General features: G+C 45.2%; 1 protein-coding gene across 1 annotated transcript in view; it reads left to right on the top strand.

Moving 5' to 3' along the window:
- The window catches only part of MSTN (myostatin), an 88,070-nt gene extending 71,682 nt beyond the window's left edge, over nucleotides 1-16,388 (top strand). Inside the window, exons 2-3 of the mRNA XM_085648806.1 lie at nucleotides 6,048-6,418; nucleotides 13,829-16,388. Coding sequence (XP_085504932.1) covers nucleotides 6,048-6,418; nucleotides 13,829-14,209 — 752 coding nt within the window. The 3' untranslated portion in view covers nucleotides 14,210-16,388. The remainder of the gene's footprint in view (nucleotides 1-6,047; nucleotides 6,419-13,828) is intronic.
- The last annotated feature ends 5,778 nt before the right edge of the window (nucleotides 16,389-22,166 follow it).

Below are 22,166 nucleotides of genomic sequence, written 5' to 3'. Positions count from 1 at the left end.
TGCTGGGCGAGAAATGTCCCTTTCTGGCGCGCTACGGGTACGACCGGGTATGGCACTCGGGGTTCTCGCGCGGCTCGCGGGGGGTTGCCGTCCTATTGCGCCGCTCCTTCCCTTTTGTGTTCACCCGGGCGATTCACGACCCCCAAGGGATTGGGATTGTCGTTTGCGGCACGCTTGAGGGTCGGCCGCTCAGTCTCCTGTCTCTCTATGCGCCGCCCACCGGGCTGTCCCAGGCTTTATCTTATGCTGCATCGGTGTTGACAGATCTCCCGCCGGGAGCTCTTGTTCTGGGGGGGGATTTCAATGCTGTCTCGGCTCCGCAGCTTGATTCTTCGGGTCCGGTCTCGGCGCCCCGCGCCGCGCGAGCTAAGCAGATGGCGAGCTGGGCGGAGGCCCAGGGCTTATGTGATGCGTGGCGGATCTGGCACCCACGCGCACGGCAGTACACTCACACCTCGGCCGCCCACCACACCCACGCGCGTATTGATGCGATCTTTGTCCCCCCTGCCGACTGTGTAGGCATCCAGGATGTTCGCATCCTTCCTCGGGGGATTTCTGATCATTCTCCGGTCCTCCTGGGTCTGGGCCCCCCCCCTCGTGGGGCCCGCCAGATGTGGCGCCTCAACGCCTGGTTCCTCCAGGACGAGAAGCTCCGCAAGGAGGTGGGGTCCGCATTGACGCAGTATTTTACCGATAACGATGGGTCGGTCTCCTCAGCGGGCACCCTGTGGGAGGCCTGTAAGGCCACCGTCAGGGGGGCGGCCAAGGCACAGGTGGTGCGGCACCGCCGGGCGCAGCTCCAGCAGCTCACCGCCTGTGAGGCCCAGGCACTACGGCTGGAACGATCCCTCTCTGGGACCGGGGATCAGGCCGGGGCTAGGCAACTGCGACTTTTGAGGGAGGAGATCCGTCAGCGGTCGCTTGACGCGGCTAAGCTCCTCTGGCGATCCTCAGTGGCGAGGGTATATGGGTGGGGAGACAAGAATGGTGCACTGCTGCATCGGCTAGCCACGTACCCCAGGGCCTCGCGCATCATCCCGGCGGTGGCTGACTCTGCTGGCCTGCTTCAATCTTCCTCCGTGGCAATCGCAGACGCCTTCGCTCAGTATTACTCGCAGCTATACCGGGCCCGGGCGTCGGACCTCTCCCTGGCTTCACTGCTTGCCACTAGTAACCTGCGGCTTCCCCGTCTTCGGTCCAGCGACTGGGAGAGCATGGAGGTGCCCATTACCCCTGAGGAAATTGGGGATGCGATAGGGCGCACGTCCGCGGGGAAAACTCCGGGTCCGGATGGCTTCCCCCAGGAGTTTTATGCCGCCTACAAGGACCACCTGGTCCCACGGTTGGGTGCCCTCTATGCTGCGGCGATCAAGAACGGCTCCTTCCCTCCGGAGGCCGACATAGCCACGATCGTGGTCCTGCCCAAGTCTACGCCGCCTTCTTGCGATCGTTCGGCATACCGACCGATCTCCCTTATCAATACTGACATCAAACTTTACGCGGCGGTTCTGGCCCAGAGGCTCCGGCCCTTCCTGTCATCCTTGGTACACCCGGACCAATGCGGTTTCATGCCGGACCGCGGCACTCGCCATTGTCTTCGTCGTCTTCATGTGGCCCTGGCTCACCGCCAGCGCCTCTCTCCGTATCTCACCCTTCTCCTTGCAGATTTCGAGAAGGCCTTTGACTCGGTTGGGTGGCCCTATCTCTTTGAGGTCCTGACCCACATGGGCTTCGGCCCCACGTTCGTTGGCATGGTGCGGGTCCTTTACGCGCGCCCACGTGCCAGAGTGCTGGTTAACGGGGCACTGTCGAGGCCCTTTCGGATTGGCCGAGGAACGCGGCAGGGGTGCCCTCTGTCGCCCCTCCTGTTTGCTCTTGCAATGGAGCCCCTTGCTGCCCTGGTCCGCGCGGATCCTCTTCTCCGGGGCTGGGAATGGCCGGGCCGTGTGTCGGACAAGATAGCTCTTTACGCGGACGACGTTCTGCTGTATCTTAGTGACCCGGCGCGCTCGGGTCCCCGGGCACTTCATATCTTGAGCCGCTTCGGCCGCGCCTCCGGCCTTTATTTAAACCCGACAAAATCGGTTCTGGTGCCTCTGCACCCCTCCCGGGAATGCTTCGACTGGCAGGACAGTATTCCCCTGCGTCGGTTGTCCTTCAAGTACCTGGGCATTTGGGTCTCCCTTCTCCCGGAGCTGAGCTGGGCTCTCAATGTGGCCCCCTTGGTCAAGAAAGCCAAGGTGGACCTGGCGCGATGGCAGTCGCTCCCGCTCAACCCACTGGGGAGGGTGGCCCTTTACAAAATGATGATTCTCCCCCGGTTCCTTTATGTGTTGCAGAACACTCCCGTGTCCTTCCCGAGGCCTTGGTTCCGCGAGCTGGACGGGTTGGCGACTAGGTTTCTCTGGGGTGGCGGGAGACCGAGGTTGGCCCTGTCGACGTGTCGCCTCCCCACCTTTGACGGCGGGCTCGGCATGACCAACCTTTACCTCTACTATTTGGCCACCCGCCTCCTGGTCATTCATGACTGGTTTGGAGGGGGATGGTCCGATCCGGCCTATAGGGTGGAATTGGAAGACCTGGGTTTCCCCTGTATTCTAGACCGCCTGTACGGCGCCCCCATCCCCGCCTCCTGCCCGGACATCACCAAAGCGGTCTTCCTGGCCTGGCGAGCGGCGCTTCGCCATACCCACTGGACTGGGAGGCTGACTCGCGCCACCCCACTCTGGCAGGGGACATGGCTGAGAGACGTTGCGGCTCTGGAGGGGTTCAAATCATGGGACCTGCTCGGCATCTCCCAGCTGGGGGATGTCTGGCGGGGGGGACGCATGTGCTCGTACTCGGAACTGCAGGCGCGCTTTTCCCTCCACTCTTCTCAATTTTATAAGTACCTCCAACTGCGACACGCTATACGCACCTATACTCCTCTGGACGTTCGGCTACCGGACCACAATCCCCCTGAGGCGCAGGTTATGCTGGGCAACCTGGGGAGGGGGGGCATATCCCGAATACACCGTTCTCTTATTAACAACACCCCCACGGCCCGGGAAGGCCTGAAGGAACGGTGGGAGGTGTGGGTGGGTCCCCTGGACGAGGTCGACTGGCGGGACGCCCTTATGGCTCCTAGGCTGGTGACGGCCTCCGCTAAATTGAGGCTTATTCAAATCTACTACCTTCACACTGCCTACCTCACACCGGCCCGCCTGCACCGTGCGGGTCTTTCTGCTGACGCGGCCTGCCCCCGCTGCGGTTTTGGCCCGGCTGACTTTATTCATATGGTGTGGTCGTGTCCGGCCTTGGGGGGCTACTGGAGGGGCATAGAAGCCGACCTGACGGAGGTCTTGGGCTGGGCGGTGCCACATGACCCTAGGCACACTCTCCTGGGCATCACTGATGGTCTCGATGGCACACGTGCTGAGAAGCTGTTCCTTATGACAGCATTAATGGTGGCAAAAAGGGATATTGCGGCGGCCTGGAAGCATTCACAACCGCCCAGCCTGGCCAAATGGAGTGATGGAGTGGACTGGTGTGCGGCTCAGGAACGGACACTCTATCAGGCGAGGGGCTGCCTTAAGAAATACCGTAGGATCTGGGGGAAATGGTTGGGCAATGTCGTATGAGGATGTGGTTCTGGGGGGGGGGGCGGGGGGGGGGGCTATGGGTGGGGGCGGGGGGGTGGGGTGGCACTGTGTTGTGCGTTTGTACAGTGGCGGCTTGACAGGCTCAATGTTTCCTTTGTTGTGTCGAAAAATCAATAAAAATTTGGTTATCAAAAAAAAAAAAAAAATAAACACTTTTCTGATTCGCTCGCTTGTGACGTGATTCAGTTAACTTTAGACCATTTGACCAGATAATAGAAGTATTTTGAGACATGGGTCTCAAAAAGACAGCTCATCCCATGTATTGCAAGACAAAAGACCATATCACTCAGTAAGAAACTCTCTTCACAGAGGTGATTTCTAATTAGGAATAAAGGAACAAAATTGGATTTGTCCCTCAGGACCCTCATAGGTATTCACTTAAAGCACATTGCATGTGACCAAGTGTTCTCCAGAAGCAGCATTTGTTGTCTGACCTATAAGTGCCCTGATCAAATCAATATATTATTCAGTAGATCAAGATGGTTTTCATTGATCAGAAGTAGCTCTTAGTATAGGAATCACTGGAGACCCCTGCTTTACACATGGGGGTCAATTACGATGCGGCCCGGAAAGGGCACGACCGTCAGTTGGAGCCTTTCAGGGTCGCATCTCGGTTTAATTTCCGACCGCTGCATTTCAATGCTGGCGGTCGGATATTAAACCGGCTGGTCATTTCGGATGGCTCTGTCGGAGGCCGGCCCATAATCCCAAAAGACGGCCTTTACGCCCTTGAGATTACAATACTTGGCATCAGGGAGGCTTTTCATGTCGAGCATTCCGACATGAAAAGCCTGTCGAAGAGCGAGTATCTTGCCTCTGCGGCCTCCAGTTCGGGGCCTAGTTGCCCCTCTGTTAATCCCTACACCCTGTGGAAGGCACCTTGAGGTACCTGCCACGGGATGCAGGGATTAACACCACCTCCCAGGTTGTGGGTCCTAGTTCCGAGACGGTGTTGGGCGGACACAAGGCCGCCTCACAATGTAATAGGCCCCAAAGTCTGTGTCTGTAGAGCAGCCTAAGAAGGTCACTTGAAAGAGACCCCCCCCAAAACTGGTTCTGAAGTTTGAGACAGTGGATTCACTTCCCCGTCTAGAAAATGTGTATAAAAGTGGAGCCCAAGCCCATTTTATTCTATTTCAGAGATCTTCATGACCAAGGAAGGGAGAGCTTGAGAGAGTACTCGAAAGACTTCTATATGACAATGGCTGGTCTGACAGCCAGTCTCCCATGGAGTAACACCTGAAATCGGCACCTTCTGCTAGAGGATATGAGTATCTGCCTACTGCCTAGAAGCCTGTTGAGAGAGGAAAGTAGTCTGTCTGAACCTGTCCGAGGAGATACTGTGCAGGGGAAGAAACCCTGCATGTTTGTACACGAAGGGACACTCAGAGAAAGCATAGTGTTAAAAAGCGAAGCCAAGAGCACACTGTGCTGAAGAGGGTCTACTGATCTCTCTACAGTTTAAGTAAGGAACGACTACAACAGCTGTGAAGTTCACTGGGCCCAGTCAGGGCCATACCTGCCATGAGGCTCGCCTGGCAAACACTGGGCCACAAGTGCTGTCGTATTTGTATCAGCCAAGGCAGGGCAAGCACTGCTTCACTAACTGGACGGAGCCACATTGTGAGGCTGGCACCTGCATGAGTACCCACATCACCGTGGGACAGTGGATCAACAAGGGAAGCCAAGTGAGTGACAAATATGCGCCGTGCTCAGCCTCCGCAGAATTACACTGCCAAGTTTGCCATGCTCAATTGTGAGGGATTAATAACTGAATTCATACTCTGTATACCGTCAGGGGTAGAAGTTCAAACAAACCAGCTAGTGGAATGAAAGTGCATTTGAATCAGTTGTCTGCACCGACACTTTTTCGTGTTTTTGCAATAATCTTTGTGGGGCAAATTCTTTAAGGGGCAACCAGGGGGTAAGACAGCATGGAAGGGGCGAGGAGAGGTGAACTGCCACATGAGAGAGTTGTTACCAAGTACTGAGTACTGCTATAAGAAATAAACGTCTTTCCTTAAATGACAGCACTGGGCTCAACATTTAAATTATTATCTGTTGATTGTTGAGTTCTAAATTCGTGCCGCCTACGCTACCTCTCTCAGAGGTGACTGCTCGCCATCGCTGTCCTGACAGTGCAAAAAGGGTGTTTTTGGCCCAGTTAGCAAAGCCATTGAAGACAGGCCCAAAGATAGTAGGGGCAAATTACCTCAGGCTCAGCCACTACAGTTGAGACACAGTAGCCCCTGCCTGCACTGTGGCCCACGAACGGGCTCTTAAACCAACGTTTATGAAATATGACAATCAGCTGCAGAAAATAATTTTTAGCTGTACTATTTCCATTTGAATGGGGACAAATCTCTTGAAAACTCACAGTAACTCTTCTTTTTGTTCTTATTCTAGATGAAAGTTACACGCAGTTACAAATAAAACCGAAATGCTGCTTCTTTAAGCTAAGTCCCAAGATCCAGCACAATAAAGTGATGAAGGCTCAGCTCTGGATCTACCTCAAGCCACTTCCAAAGCCTACAAAAGTGTGTGTGCAAATTTTGCGGCTCATCAAACCCATGAGAGATGGCACAAGGCTTACAGGTATCAGGTCCCTGAAGCTCGACTTGCCCAACACTGGCATCTGGCAGAGCATTGACGTGAAATCCATTGTGCAAAATTGGCTGAAGCAACCGGAGTCCAACCTGGGCATTGAGATAAAGGCCTCTGATGAGGCAGGTCGTGAGCTGCCAATCACCTACCAAGGGAGAAACGATGATGGACTAGTAAGTGATGCATGCAGAACAACTGACTTAAAATCCTCCTCTAGTGAACATAATTATATGACTTTTGCTTTAGTAATATATTACCATCTCTTTCGGTACCAAACACTTTAAGCACATCTCACCAATACCTGTAGCTACTCTAACGTTTGCCTCCATTTGTTGCACTCATCATCAATTGACTGACCTATTCTAACTTACTTTTCCTAACATCACGTTTCAGTTTCCGAATGTTCCAACATATGGTAACAAGTCTGCTGGCTAGAAAGAAGTTTTAATTTTCATATCCTTAACAATGACCTCAATCCGCTGGCCTAGTCACCATCCACGCGGTTTCATTTAGAAATGTATCAATAGAAAAGGCTTAAATACAAAACTGCCTCCATGGACGCTGTGTTTATCCTACCAGAACTGCTTTAGATCCTCCAAATTCACACGTAGATCAAAAGGATGCAGATGTTTTTTTCCACAGTCCAAGATCTTTGTTAATGGAATGTTTTCCCAATAAACATCCCCATCAACACTGATCACCTTAAAGTTTAGAAGAAAACGAGAATGCCCTAACCTTTTCTCAATACCAGAAGTGCCTTGAGGTGAATGATGTGGCTGAGCTGCACTATACAAATTCAAACTAAACAGCGAGAACAAAACAACAAACACATGCAAAACTAAAGGAATTTGCCTATGAGAAAGTGCCCAATAACTGGGGGAAGAAGAAAAAAAAGTGGCTTAGAACATCTAGCTATGTTTCTGCACCCAAATGCAACATTTCAAAGACAGAGCCGGGCTCTCCTCTTGGTAGCAATGGTATGATAAGGCCTATCCAGAAGAGAGATGTTGTTGGTTAGATAGATCAATAAGCACAAAACACAACTAGAAAAAGACTAGGATGAGGGGGTCCAGACAAAGATAAAAATAAAAATATTAAACACATATTAAATAAATACCACTAAAAGGCCAGGGTCAACAGAAGGAGTAATCTACATAAACAATAAAGTTTATTCAAAAATAGGATCAATTTAACATGTAAAACATTTAAATTGTACAATTGGTATGAAAATCACATTGTCTAAACGCATAAAATTAAATTAAAAGCCTCATCAATAATAGTCTATAAAAGACAAAGTATACTCCACAAAGCACTTGGAAGCGATTAATGTTCTGTGTGTTGTGTGATGAAGTTCTCTCTCCTTCGGGGGGCGAGGGGCGAGTTGGCCCCGCTAGGCTAGGTCCTCAGACGGATGCACTACTAAATGAATGAATGAATGAAATTGGATTTCTATAGCGCGTAGCTACCCTGAGGCCTCCTAGCGCTTGCGGAGCAAACAGACAGATAGGTATATCATGCTAATGTGAAGTCGGAAGGCCAGTATGTTTGGTTCCCCTCGGAGGGTAGGGGGGAGAGAATTCCAAAGATTGGAGGCATTCAGGGAGAAAGAGCGTCCACCCCATCTGGATCTTCGTACTTTCCTTGGGGTGGCAAGAAAAGCGGAGCTGGAACGAAGACTCCTGGAGGGTTGATAGGGGGTGACCAGGGACTGAATGATGGCTGGGCTCTATGAGCTGGGCTCTATGAGCTGGGCTCTATGAGCCAGGCACATGGCCTTGAAATGTATCCTGGACCGAATTGGAAGCCAGTGAAGATTCCTCAAGGCAGGTTTTGCTGATTGTCTCCGAGGAATCTGGAGCAGTTGGCGAGCCGCACAATTCTGGATCACTTGTAATCTCTGGATTGTGGACTGAGGGGCGCCCAGATACAACGCGTTCCCGTAGTCCAGGCGGGATAGTATGAAGGCTTGCACCATAATACCTCCTCGCCTGGAAAAGGAGCAGAGGGAGGATCTTTCTTAACATTCTCATTAGGCCAAAACATGTAGCAGAGAGCTTAGTGGCTTGATGATTAAAACAGAGAGAACTGTCAAGCCACATGCCTAGGCTCTTAATCTGCTGCTTTGGGGTGGGAATAGGGCCAAGACAGGTCGGCCATATAAGTGCCGAGGAGGGTGATGGAGAATTACCCAGAAACATCAATTCGGTCTTGTCCCCATTTAGCTTGAGGTGAGTGATCCATCCATTCAGCTACCGCCTCTAGGCAGGTACCTAGGGCGCAGGATGATCCCTCAGGGTGGTTTAATGCCACAACCAATTGGGTATCATCTGCATAGGTGATGATCTTTATGCCGAATGGAAGGACTATCTCTGCCAATGGGGCCATATAGGTGTTAAAAAGTGTGGGGCTCAGGGAAGAACCCTGGTGGACCCCACAGCTAAGAGGCCACCGGTTTGATGTGACAGTTCCTTCAAAGACTTGAAAGAACCGATCCTTTAGAAAGGACTGGAACCAGGTAAGTGCCAAGTTTGTCACTCCAAGATTTTTTAAGCGCTCAAGCAAGATATTATGATCAACAGTGTCGAAGGCGGCATTGAGGTCTAAAAGAATGATTGCTGCTGAGCCGCCCTGGTCCAGGAGTCTCCTTGCCTCCGCTGTTACAGCCATAAAGGCCGCCTCAGTCCCGAGCTAAGGACGGAATCCTGTTTGAGAGACATGAAGCAAGTTGTTGGATTCCAAGTACTGTACCAGCGTGGAATTTATGTGTCTCTCAATCAAATTACTCAGCCATGGAAGGAGAGAGATCGGACGTTTTTATTGCATGTACTTCAGGAATCAGTGCTTGGTTTTGTACTCCGTTAGCTTGGTGAGGCAGTGCTGCCTAAAAGTCTTGGCAAACAATTAACAAGCTTCAATGTACAAAGTAGTTTCCACAATCAGAGAATCTTTCAGTTCTCACTGAATTGGCTCCTCATTTCCAAGGGTTGAGAGGACTTCAAATTAAATACTTCAACAAGGAGGAACCAGAAACTCCAGGTCCGCCAGAGACCTCTTGCTCCAACATGCGCGGTTGCTGGGAAAAAAAACTACAATCGGGCCTTCTCTGGTGCCGCACCAAGAAGATGGAACTCTCTCCTGCCCACCATCAGAAGAATCCCCTCAATGGCACACTTCAAAAAAGATGCCAAAACCTTACTTATGGGCAAATTCCTCGCTTAATTTTCGCCTCAACCCCCCAGAGACATCTGAGATGATCGCTACGAGTAAATGTATAATGCAAAATGTACATACGTATCCTCTATCCCTTAGGTACCCAGCACCCCGTCACCTCCTACCCTGTTGTACACTTTTGAGACTTTCGCCACGAGTAATAAGAAATAATGTAAAATGTACATTCGTACCCTCTATCCCTTATGTACCCAGCACCACCTCACACCTTCCTATACTATTGTGTACTTTTGTGATTTCAAACCTATTGTATACTGTTTTGTTCCTGTAAAGCGCTCTGATACCCTAACGGGTCAAGTTTGCGCTCCAAGAAACACTAAAATAAATATATAAATAAATAATAAGCATGACAGCTATCCAGGGGGAGTCTAGTCCAGTCCTTCAGATCTGGAGATAGACCCATGCTATCCTACATTATTGACAACCCTTAGTAGGACTTCTGGGACGCCTTTGCTGCATACATAATCAGGGCTTTAGATGAGTCATTGAGGTGGTTCATAGATTCCACTATATGTAGAAACCTCTAACATTTAGTGGGCTTTTCAATCAAAGATTAACCCAATCAACTGTTAACTTACCTACAAATGCTACTTACTCTCTAAATTTAATTTACGCAAATCAAATCTTGAATATTGTTTACGGATAAGCCAATATGACTACTGCAAAGATTATCTGGAAAAATGTTCTCCCCTCAATGCCTCTCTCTGCCGGTTGCTTAGAGAACCTGGGAAGCTCAGTGTCACAGTTTGGGCTGGTTTCGCTCGGAGTTTCAACTAAAGGAGGAAATCTGGCGGAAGAACCTGAGAAACACTAGGGTTGCCCATCCCAACCCAAAATGGGTTAATGGTAAAATAAACAGAAGAGATTGTCTGTACCTATTATGCTGTTGTCATAATATCAAAATATACATTTATTAGATTGAAACAGAAAAGTAAAACATCTATAAGTTCATAGGAAATTTTTTTAGAAAACCCCCAAACCAGAATTATGTTTTTTTCAGTAGTTGTGTGTTTCAATGATAGTACATTTGAGCACTGTCACTTTCTAGGTACATAACTGCAAGTTTTAAGCTTGGAATGACCATGTCAAAACACTACATAATTTTCACATTTACGTTCATTTAACGTAAATGAAATTTTAAAATCTACACTGTGACTGAGAAGATATTGTGCTACAGTTTCTCTCCTTATATACTTCACATGCAGACCACTTTACATGTAGGGCTGTTTTTTTAAATAGTTTGACACAAGTACCCAGGTCAGACCCTGAGCTGTGTTCATAAGTATTGCAAAGACAAGTAAAACACCTGGAAAACAGAAACGTGAAGATCGATCACACGCAGGGTAATTCACTTTACAGTAAGAAAAAACTGAGTGTATCCATTTTAAGCTACTTTGGGACCAGGATTTGTTGACTAACCATCTAAACTTTGTAAATACATTTTTCGTTCATTGGAATTAAGGGTTAGTAAATATACCTGCTAAACCGTATAAAAATAGCTTGCAAAAAGCAAAACAATGTAAAAGTTGTGACATAGATGTTTTGAGATAAATGACAGCTCAGCAAACTTACATAAAATATAATTTTTCCGTTTCACAATTTCAAATTCTAACTTATACTTACAGTATAAGATCAAGTATCCCGAATAAGTCAGTTCATATCTAGGTTAGATGAATCCTTGGAATATTCTACACTACCAACACTATTACCCAGCTGTACAATGATTTGGTTGATTGTTCCGGAGATGGTATGAAACACTTACTGCTTGCAGAATGGAGGACGTGGAGTTATTTCAAGACTGTTGGTCCTCTTATCCTCTAAATATATATGTGTGAAAACATTTTCATGTTTTGCTTATGCTTCACTCAGGAGGAATATTACAAAATGTGTAAGCACAACAAAAGAAACGACCCTAGTACTGTTGCAAATTAACTAGAAATGCGCATGAGGTTGTAAAAGGCAATCAACTTCAGCCTTTTTCGATTCAAATAAATGTTTCTATATAACATTAGATCCATAAAAATTTAACTTGATTCAGTAGCCACAAAAGTAGGCAGAAGTTCGGAGTCAGCAATAAAGATTAATACTTCAAGTTAGATAATAATGCCTGAAGATTCATCATCACCAGCTATTTGACACAAGCATAAGGAGGTAGTTGAATCCTATAATATTGAGGAAAAGATATGTTTAACGGTTAATTCAAATTTATGCAGGTTTTCATTGTGGGAACTTTTAGAAGCTTTTCAGCCCCTTTCTCAGTCTAATTTTAATAACAAATCAAGATTTTATCCACGAAACAAACACTTTTTAGGTCTCGGCTATAACAGCTATAGCCTTTTACCATAAAATGAGCTTTTATTACTAGATCAAACCTATTGAAAAAGAGTCTTTTTTACAATATTTGAATGGGTTTGTTCAAATATTATAAGCCTATTCAAAGATGACGGCTATCTTTGAATGCGTTTCTAATCTTTAAAAAGACACATTTAAAGAATTCATGTCATAGAAGGCCTGTGAATCCACAGTGGCATTGGACAAAAATATAAGCATTGGCAAATACAAACGCTTTAAGTTCCAAGACCTATTGGCTTTGTTAGTGCTTATTCTTGAAGTCATTTTCTTTCACTTACTTGTTCTCTTGTATTTCATGTTTATTTCATGTTTTGATATTTCTTCCCTTGCATTCTTCTACAGTGAAAGTAGTTAAATAACGTTATTATAGGCATGCAACTGATTGGTCAAGACTGCAAATGCCACTGCTCCTATACAATCTTTTCAACTGCTGAATCAAAGACCAGGTGGTGTCAAGGGTCTTCCTAGGAAGTTGTTCCCTGATTTGAAATGCACACAGGATAAGCATGTGAAGATAATAAAATAAACATTAATTTGTCCCAGGGCAAAATTAGAGCTTAATTACTTTGTGCTGAATTTCTGGAGCAGTCACTGCCTTGCATTACTCTGCCCTAGAAAGGCAGTCCATGGGTGGAGCGTGGGTGTTCCTATGCATCCACCCGTACATTTTGGCACATTCCCAGTTTTACCAAAAGGCATAAACCTGAGTATGCGTAACAATGGTATGCCTTCCCAGGGGAGGCACAACGAGGAGAAATATCTTTATTTCTCCTCACTGTTTCCTCTTTCTAAGTGTGCTGATTCTGGTGGCTGCATTGCATTCTGCAGCACACTTGGAAAGAGCAAAAAGCCTCTGAGATTTTTTTTTGTGCAGGAAGGTATCCCCTTCCTGCACAAAAACAATCCTGCTTGAAACGCAGGTACCCTTGAACCATGGCGCTAGGGTGCCCTCATTGGTACTAGGCAACAGAGGGCATGCCAGCGCAGGCAGAGAGCAGGAATGTGCCATTTATTAGTATATATGGTGCATACCTGCCCTCTCACTTTCATGCAGCGCAGCACATCACGTTGTCTTGCTGCATTGCGAGGCGTTGTGTTACGTGAAACCTTGATAAATCTGGTCCAATTATTCAGGGCCTCATTTACAAATGTATTTTGCAGTCGGAAAGCCTGACATTTGCAGAACCAAAGGATAAAATCGCAGGAGTTATGACTGTAAAACACCTTTTTACAATGCATTAAAGCCCTTTTACCATTCAGAAAATTCCTTTCAACTCTTAAAATGGCTTTTGCGATCCATCAGGAACCACAAATAAAGGGGACATGTAAAAAGGGACACCCCTCACCCCACCTATTTGAAAGTCACAACGGTGGTCATAAATAATTGATCAGTTACTGAGCCGCAGAGGTGGTGTTGTAACAGATTTGAAAATGAGAAACTGACCTCTGACCACTGCCTGGTCCCCACCAATGTTTCCCCAGGCAAACATGAAACTTTTATTTTAAAGTGCCTGTCCATTTAATGGGAGTAAATAGTTTCAGTTTTGGAATGGAAATGCAGTACTGCAGGTCTGCTATCCTTTGCAGACGGCCATCCTTACATTTGCAGCTAATCACAGGGGTCGCAAAGTGCAGCCTGCAAATTCATATTCATTCGGCTGGTCATTTTGGTTCCCCCCTGTGAATGGATAATTTGCATTGCGACCTATCAGTAAATAGGTCCCGAAGCAAACTGCGTTCCCATCTGCCAACCACTTGGTGTTCAAAATGAACATCATGCTTTGTGAGTAGAATAGTACATCAGGTCCATTACTCCTTGAGCTCACTTTGCTCAAATGAGACATTTTACAACAGTGCAGTCTGTGGCATCTTCAACATGTAGTGAGAAATCCTCCTTAAATTAGACTATTTCAGCACAGAATTTGCACTGTAATATTATAATTTCAATGTCAACACCATTGCTATATGATGTCTTCTCATCATGTTTTCCCTTCAATTCTCAGAACCCATTTCTGGAAGTCAAAATTTCAGACTCCCCCAAGAGATCCCGGCGAGACTTCGGCTTGGACTGCGATGAGCAATCCACAGAAACCCACTGCTGCCGCTACCCCCTGACCGTGGACTTCGAAGCCTTTGGCTGGGACTGGATAATTGCTCCCAAGAGATACAAAGCCTACTACTGCTCTGGGGACTGCGAGTCCATATTCCTGCATAAGTACCCTCACATCCCTTTGATGCAAAACGAGAAGCGTAAAGGCCTTGCTGGCCACTGCTGCACCCCCTCCAAAATGTCTCCAATCAACATGCTGTATTTTAATGGAGAACAGGAGATCATACACGGCAAAATCCCCAGCATGGTGGTAGATAGTTGTGGGTGCTCATGAACTATCTCTACAGGGCTCTTGCTTCGCAACATGAGAAGTGCAATGCAAATGGTCTTCCTCGAGTTTAGCAATTTGAAAATTGACATTCAGTGCACTATGATGGGAAGTGAATTAAAGTGCAGAGTCACTGCACCTCAAGGACATAGCATGTGAATGACAGATTACCTCTGTCTTCGTAGGGCATGCCAAAATATCTGCCGTGTCCAGTTCTAACTCCAAAAGCTTTCAGTGAGTTAGAATGTGATAAAATAGTACATCAGGATATATAGGCCACGACGTTTGCACTGGTCAATAGTACTTTAAAATGAAGAGAAGTAATATATATGCACTCTCAATGCAGGACGTCCGGCAACCAGATAACAAGGGATTTCATTAAGGACTTTCTACAAGAAAGCAAATGTACTGGCTGACACAATCCAATCATGTATGCAGGCATCCAACCCTTTATGCAACCCCAGCGCAACTCACCCACCACTTGTCAATGTAATGTAATCATGCAGTGCAACTAAAAATACAAGGATATTTATTGCACATACAGGCATAAGAATGCCTGATGTTTTTTATGTCGTTTTGAAACCTGCCTTAGTGAAAATATAGTGTACTACATTTTTTAAAGTTTGTATCCTCCTTACCTCTCTTGACACTTTCTATTAGAAGCAATGTTAAGAGGCTTGTGACTCTGTTGGCGAATTGAAGTGTAGGGTTCTGTTTGAGCAAATTTGCAAAGATCTCAAATGTTTCCACTGCAGATGTGAGAAGTTCATTGAGTAGCGTTTTTCTTGGCAGTCTGGGACTCATACCCTGGCTGGCAGACAGCCACCTAGAAAGAATGGTGGTGAAATATCATGAGCCTCATAATAATGTGAAAAAGAATGCTTTAATGAAAAAGGTCCGACTCACAGTATTTTCGTCACCTAGCGTGATCATCTAACATATACTTCCTTAATAGCCACTAATCCATTTAAGCGTTATAGCACACTGCCAAGGGCTATAATCATTGTTAAAGGCCATGAACCAGAGTTACAGGTGTGAGCCTGTAACAAGGAAAATGGCCTTTAGCAACTGGTATAGCCAAAGGCAGACGGGCAATAATGCCATTAGAACATTCCACCCACTGAACGTATAATATACAGGGAGAAAGAAAAAGACAAGCTTTGGAATATGTGTGCAAAAGGTTTAGGTGAACCAGTATTAGCCTGAGCTGCTTCATTTTCTTCAGTGGAGTGCCCAACATTCCAAAGCACTAATATAATTTAAGCTCTCCCTACCTTCCGACCTCTTTGTCACCTGCATCCAACTCTATTGTCCCCATCTTGCACTTTCCATGACCTCCCAGTGACCCTATTCATCCTGGTTCTGACAACACATAACCTACCTGTGAGTTTGCCAGTGGCCTTGAGACTTTAGTTAGGAAGATACACCTGACGCGAGACTAAACCCCCTGTCCTACAGCAAGTAAAAAAATAAGGCAAGCCTCATTGCTTTGCTCTTTCTCCTTGCACAACTCAAGCTAACATCTGTAACATTACATTGGCAATACTCATTTAAAATGCCCAAGGACAAGCCCATGTTTACAAGGTACAGGGGGGCCCTCTTTCCAGCTCGAGAGATCTTAAAGAATCAAACTTTATTTCTTAATAGAACAAACAATGCACTCTAATCAACCATTTTCATGTTATTTCCACCATCAGTGAGTTCTGGGCACTCTTCCATGTGGGCCCCAGAAGTAAGGACGACCAAAGTACTCCACTATTCTCTTATGTACTGCAAGATGTTCTTTACTCCCTCATCAATGATACTCCTGTATCCTGCACTGAACAGTTCGCATGAAAATATTAAACAGCTGAAATCATCCCCCCTGAAGAATGCCCCTCCAACAATACCCTGAACCTTATAACCAGCAGTTCTGTTGGGATTACTCTGTACTCTTTTCTTTTGAAGCCTCTCCCTCAAACCCAGCCTTCAACAATCTACAAACATTGTCCCTTGGTGAGAGCCTGTATAGGCAGTTCTATTTTCGGTGAAGGGTTTTCTTGGACAATGCACCTACAGCCATCACGTTTAACAACTGCTTCTTAAATCAAGACAACAAACTCTCCGCATGCTCCAATGATTGTTCTGTGTAGTTTTGATTTTATGCACGCACCTCATTTATGCCTGCCAATTATAAATTCAAAGCATTTTTTTTGTATGGGTTCATCGGGTGATCAGTGCTAGTCTCTCTACTAAGTGGAATAGCCTCACTCTACAGGCAGACATTGGTTTGGTTGTTCACCCGTTCACAGCAAAAATACATGGAGTAGCCATTCTCAGCACCACTCAGCCTTGTGTGACATTAGTGACAAACGGCTGGTGTCTTTTTGTCTCCTCAGTCTATAGAATTGTACACATTGCTGCAGCATAGCTGTGCCCTCCAGCAGGCCCATCCTCGATCATCTTTGGTGAGGAAGCTCTTAGCAATTGTTGAATTGCCTGAATCACAGTATGCTCCGGTCAACTCCAGAACAGCAGCCGACCTATTTCTTCTGGAATGTGGGCTTTCTAAAGCCCAGATCCTGTGCCCTTCCATCCTGCTCTGCTCACAAACACACAATAGATATGGTTACATTTTCTACCTGTAGAGCGCATACGTTACACACTTGTGGCATAAGCCACCACACACTCTTTTCATGTGCCTGTGCAACGGCTTCTTCTGAGGTCCTCGCTTTCAAGGTCTCATTCTGTACTTCTCTTGACCTACTCCTCCTTCAGAGAAGGGAGCAGGCAGGCATTGCGGATGCCACTTACATGGACAGTTTCCGTCCTTATAACTAGTGCTTTCAACCATTCTTCTTGCTAGGATACCCTGCTTCCCCAGACCCCCCATTTTTACTGCAGCAGGCAGCTCAATAGGCCAACCGGCCATTTTGTTCAACTTTGCTATTCACTTGTAGCACCACCAATCTGTCCCAGTAACTTACAGGATCGAGAAGGGTGATGAAGTGCAGCACAGCACAGCAGCTAAAATGGAACTGTGGCCAGCTCGAGTATCAGTAGCCACCAGCTTTCAGAGTTACAGTCTCTGAGAACAAGAATGCGTTGATTCCTACATTCAACAGTAGGGGTGGCTGAGAGACATTCTTAATTCAGCTAACCCTCCATTATTTGCCATAACACTTTGTATTCTGGGACTGATAAATCCTTAATTTTATCGGGTAACGAGAAATTACAAGTCCCGCAATCCAAAGTATTCTTGTTTAAACCACTGAACTGGATACCAGCTATATCGTGCTCCTATATTTATAAAATAGACAAAATCAGCGAATGCAAAATAAACCCTAAAAAAATACTTATACCATAAATGGCTGACTCCAGTCCCAGTTTTATACTCCATACAATCCTACACAAATCAGCCTATTCCCAGTGTCTCGCCTATCGATGAGTATTTAGAATATCATTTATTTTGTCCTTTCCAATGTTATCTGTTGTGTGGAGGAGACTATTTTAGAGCAAAAGTTTTAGAGGTTCGTGAAGAATTCTCCCTCACAAGTGCAGACGCTTCTATGTGTCAGTCGACAGGTTCACCAGGAGCAAAATATGATTTGAATATTATTATAGAATCGTATTTGTAATAACCTTTACAAGGCATCGAATCACAGATAGGTCCTCAGAGCTCACGACTAAGGTGCTACTCAGGATAAAGGTATTTCCTGGAAAGGCCTGCTCTCTTGTAATTCAGCGGTTCTTAACCTTTCGAATTCTAGGAACCCCTCACTGACTCACAACTAGAAGCCAAGAACCCTGCCTAAGCAATCGCTACGATTTGAACCTCACAACAATACACCAAAATAAACAAACAAGTATACAGCAAACAAATACACAAATGATTCAATATTTCATTGGATTCACAAAGAAAATATATGCAAAAATCAAAATTTTAATGGGATGGTTGGAGCAGTTCAAAATTTAATTTGTATCTCCTAAGGGTGATATATTATGCTTGACTTCAGCATATCACTTTGAGTTTTTTGCCGCCTGATGCATGATCTCTTTTTGCTGGTGCATACCAGTGCTTAAATTGTGGCCACCAATTGTCCATACTAGATTCAGTTTACTGAAATTGTGCTGCTCCCACAAATCAACATAAGGACACTAACTTAATTTTGCAGTCTCCAGTTTAAAATTCCTTCACATTTACAGAGCATTAAAAACATTTCTGTTTAGTTTTTATGTATATACCTTATTAATGTGCTAATATTTCATTTTCTAAACAGCTGCAGATCCCTTAATAGAAACTCAAACCAAGATCTGCTGTTCTAGTTGGTACTGAGACTTAGGCTCTATATGAAAGTAGACTATTAAGTGGGGTAGGTGGTCGTCAACCTCAAAGAATAATAACACTAACTTAGTTACCTGGCTTAACTTAGGGCAATGTGTAATGTATTTATGCAGTTCCAAAACAGTATAAAGTCAAAATGCCAAATAATAAAAATACCAAGCCAGATTAGGAAAATAGAGCAAATTGTAATGCACAAAATGACACCAAAACAACAAAAATCCAGTAAGGGGAACCAGAGATATGAATTTCTACATTTTTAAGTAACAATAGCGTCAAAATGTACTATACGCCAATGATAGTGTATGAAAGTGATGGACCGGGATTTGGGCACGATTTCATCTGACCACAATGGAGTGCAGGTCGGATACACCAAGCGGGTTCATCCCGGTCAAAGATTTTACCTTCTGGCTTAGTTTATTTTTATGGGGGTCAAAGTCCTCCAGCGGGACAAGCTTGTATCTATATCTGAGTAAGATGCATCAAAATCAGACTCCTTTGCAGAGAGGTCTCTCTTATGGCTTCAGATGTATGTAAGTCCAAAAATGTTTTAAGTCCCCACTTTTCAGGGTTTCAGGAACAGCTCGTCTGGGTCTCTTTTAAAGCCCCAAAGACCTCAAGGACACCCATAGGAGCCAGGAATCACTTCAGCAGAGGCACCAGCAAGCTTCAGGCCAGGTCCAGTTGGTACTGGTCAACTGGTCACTTCAGGAAAAAGGCCTCTTGCATGTTAATTCCTTTAGCTACATAGGAGATCAGCTAAGTGACCCTTGGAGTCCACTTTTTTCCTTGGCACAAGAGAGAGCAGGTCCAGTCCTTTCGGGCTCCTTCCAATATATATACAGTGGTTCCAAACCTCTTCTGATTTTCCACAGGTCCAGTAGGTGTTCAGCAGAGGGTTCCTTGGGACGCCACATTTATGGCTTGCACTAGCCATTGAGTAGGGATAACTCCTGGATACTCCCTAACCAATGGGGAAAAAGTTCCCTGGGGAAACCCTACCCACTTTTTCAGCAGTTCCAGTTTGCCTTACTCCAAACAATCCCACAGTTTACCTCACTCCTAGAATGTAGGATGGGGAAACTCTTTCGCCCTTCTGTAGAGGTCTAGTGCCCACCCAAAGGTGTGGCCAGGGAAATAAGCAATCACCTCTCCTATGTCACTTCGAAACAGGTCTGAGGATAGCTTCCCTCCTCCACCCACTGGTTAAGTGCTGTGTTTGTAAAAGAATAACATCTCTTGCTCTATGAAGAAGTCCAATGCGTAAAAACAAGTGTTAGTCCCCAAAAAGGAGTGCTGGTGGTCTCCACCGGCTCAAATGAAATACTGTTCGAGCCATTTGGCTAGTGTGGGATTTGGGAAGAAAGGCTTTCCTTTCTTCAGGTCTCTCCTTAACCTAAACTATGAACGAGCAAGCCACACCTCTGTCCTTTTCAAGTTAATGAAGTTCCTCTGTCCACCAAAACTGTCCTTCCTGGGCGATAGGGATCACATGCCCCACACCCGGTCTATCCTATCACCAGTCCTAAGCCATTGTTCTGCTCTGAGGGGAGTTTTTATACATCATTAAGGTCAAGCACTTGCCAAAATAGTTGCTGGAGATCATGTGTAAATTAGCCTTCAGGAGCTTCAGGCAGGGAGAATGTGACTTTCTAAAAGTTACTTTTCCTAAATATGTATGAAGTATTCGACCATTGAATTGAGCTTTTAACAAATATTAGAAAATAGTAATTGAATCACTTTTGCCCCCGGTTCCTGTACAATGTTAGAGAATATAGTTTATAATCTGGACTCTGAAATTTTCTAGGATTCAGCTACAGCCCGGCCAGTGAAAATAGCTTTTTTGGCTAAATCACTGCAAGAACATGCCAATTTTCATTTCACACATGCTCCACTTTTACATACAAGGCACCCTACCTTGTGTTCAACAAATTATACTCAGTGGTGACTTATTAATATTTAAAAGCAGTGTTGCCCGTCTGTGAAAAAATTGTTATTTTGCCAGTTTAACAGCAGGTTTTTAGGCTGCTGAAGTCAGGCTACACATGGTAGGCCTGAAGCCATGTTTTATAGGTCAACTCTGTGGATGGCACAATAGGTGCTGAAGTCCACACGTGGCATTTAACTTAGAGGCCCTGTTTAAATATACCATATAATAGGGGCTTATTGGCAAATGAAATATGTCAATCTAGGTAAGCCAATTTAATCATGTTTAAAAGAACCAGTTTAATAACCAGCAGAAATAGGGCCCAGGTGAAAAATCTGGGGTGACCATGTTAAAAAGACATGCTGCAGGCCCCGATTACGGCCATCCTGAAGAAGATTTCCTGCAGTAAATTGCAAGGATCTGAATCAATCCAGTGCGACAAATAGCAACCAGATTCATGCCCTCAGAACGAGGCCCATGGTGAATTTCAGCAGGATTGACCTTCTGGAGCTTACCTGGTGGAAAATGCAGTGGGTGTGCAGTACTTATCGCACACCTCATAATTGCGATATGTGCAGTAACAGGAGTTGCTATATTAATGCAATTAATCGGGCCATTGAATTCAAAATCTGCTAAATGTTCATCTGAGCAGGTTTTGAAAAGAAATGCACACTGGTTTATAGCAGGCATACTAGCAACGTCATTTGAGCCATGAGACAAAATACATAAATAGAGGATGAACGTTTGATGTGCATTGTGCTACCAATGTTTTATTTTTATACATGTAAAATGAAAAACTATATTCTGGTTCTATGATATGTGAATTTTCAGTGAGTATCTGAATTTATGAAATACAGTCGTGGCACCCATTTTAATTAGCAGTGTATATCTGATCACTTTTATGCAATATTATTGTAACTTATGATTGGGCATCATGGGTTTAATGGATTTTTGGAAGCTTATGTTGTCCCATGACTAGAAAGAAAAAAATATAGGTGTCGCGTACACATGATCCCAGTTTGTGTACAATGGAATGCAGTTTTTATTAAATTAAATATGCTTCTGGATCATGAGGTCGGTGCAGTCAAAGTGCATACAATCACTGATAGACTAGGTCTGATCAATTCTTATATTCCATGTAAAAACACTTTTAATATATCTACAGTGTGCCCTGGAAAATAAACATTAGTAGCATAGTGTATATGTAATAGTTTATTTTTAAATACAGCACAATATCGCTTTAAAACAATTTGCCTCCTTTGTGCTGTTAGCCAATATTAGATTTAAATTGATGAAGCAATGTCAAAGTGTGATTCTAAAACAAAAGACCTTTAATAAGGAAAGTTACTGCAATATGTTATAGAATAAATAGGTTTTCGATAACAGCTGTAACAATCAAATCTAGGCACTCTAAAGAAATCATACACTAGCTGAAGTACACTGTATATTGCATATTATGGCACAGGTCTGTCCTACCTTCCTTCGGACAAACTCCACAGGATAGCAAATTTCAAATTTTATTTGTCATCAGCGTTGCCGCACATAACGCGTTTCAGCTGGCTTCCCAGCCTTTTTCAAACTGACTATACATCATTACGGTAACCAATAAATATGTGCAACATGTTTTGGTGTTACATATAAACAGGGAAAAAAATACTTCCTAACTTAGCCGTCGACTTTTCTATCTTTATACACATAAAGTGCAAAAGGCGGAT

The sequence above is a fragment of the Triturus cristatus genome, chromosome 3_2 (assembly GCF_964204655.1).
Source record: "Triturus cristatus chromosome 3_2, aTriCri1.1, whole genome shotgun sequence".
Classification (NCBI taxonomy): Eukaryota; Metazoa; Chordata; class Amphibia; order Caudata; family Salamandridae; genus Triturus; species Triturus cristatus.
The sequence above is the reverse complement of the archived record's forward strand: the minus strand, read 5'-3'. Positions and strand labels throughout refer to the sequence as shown.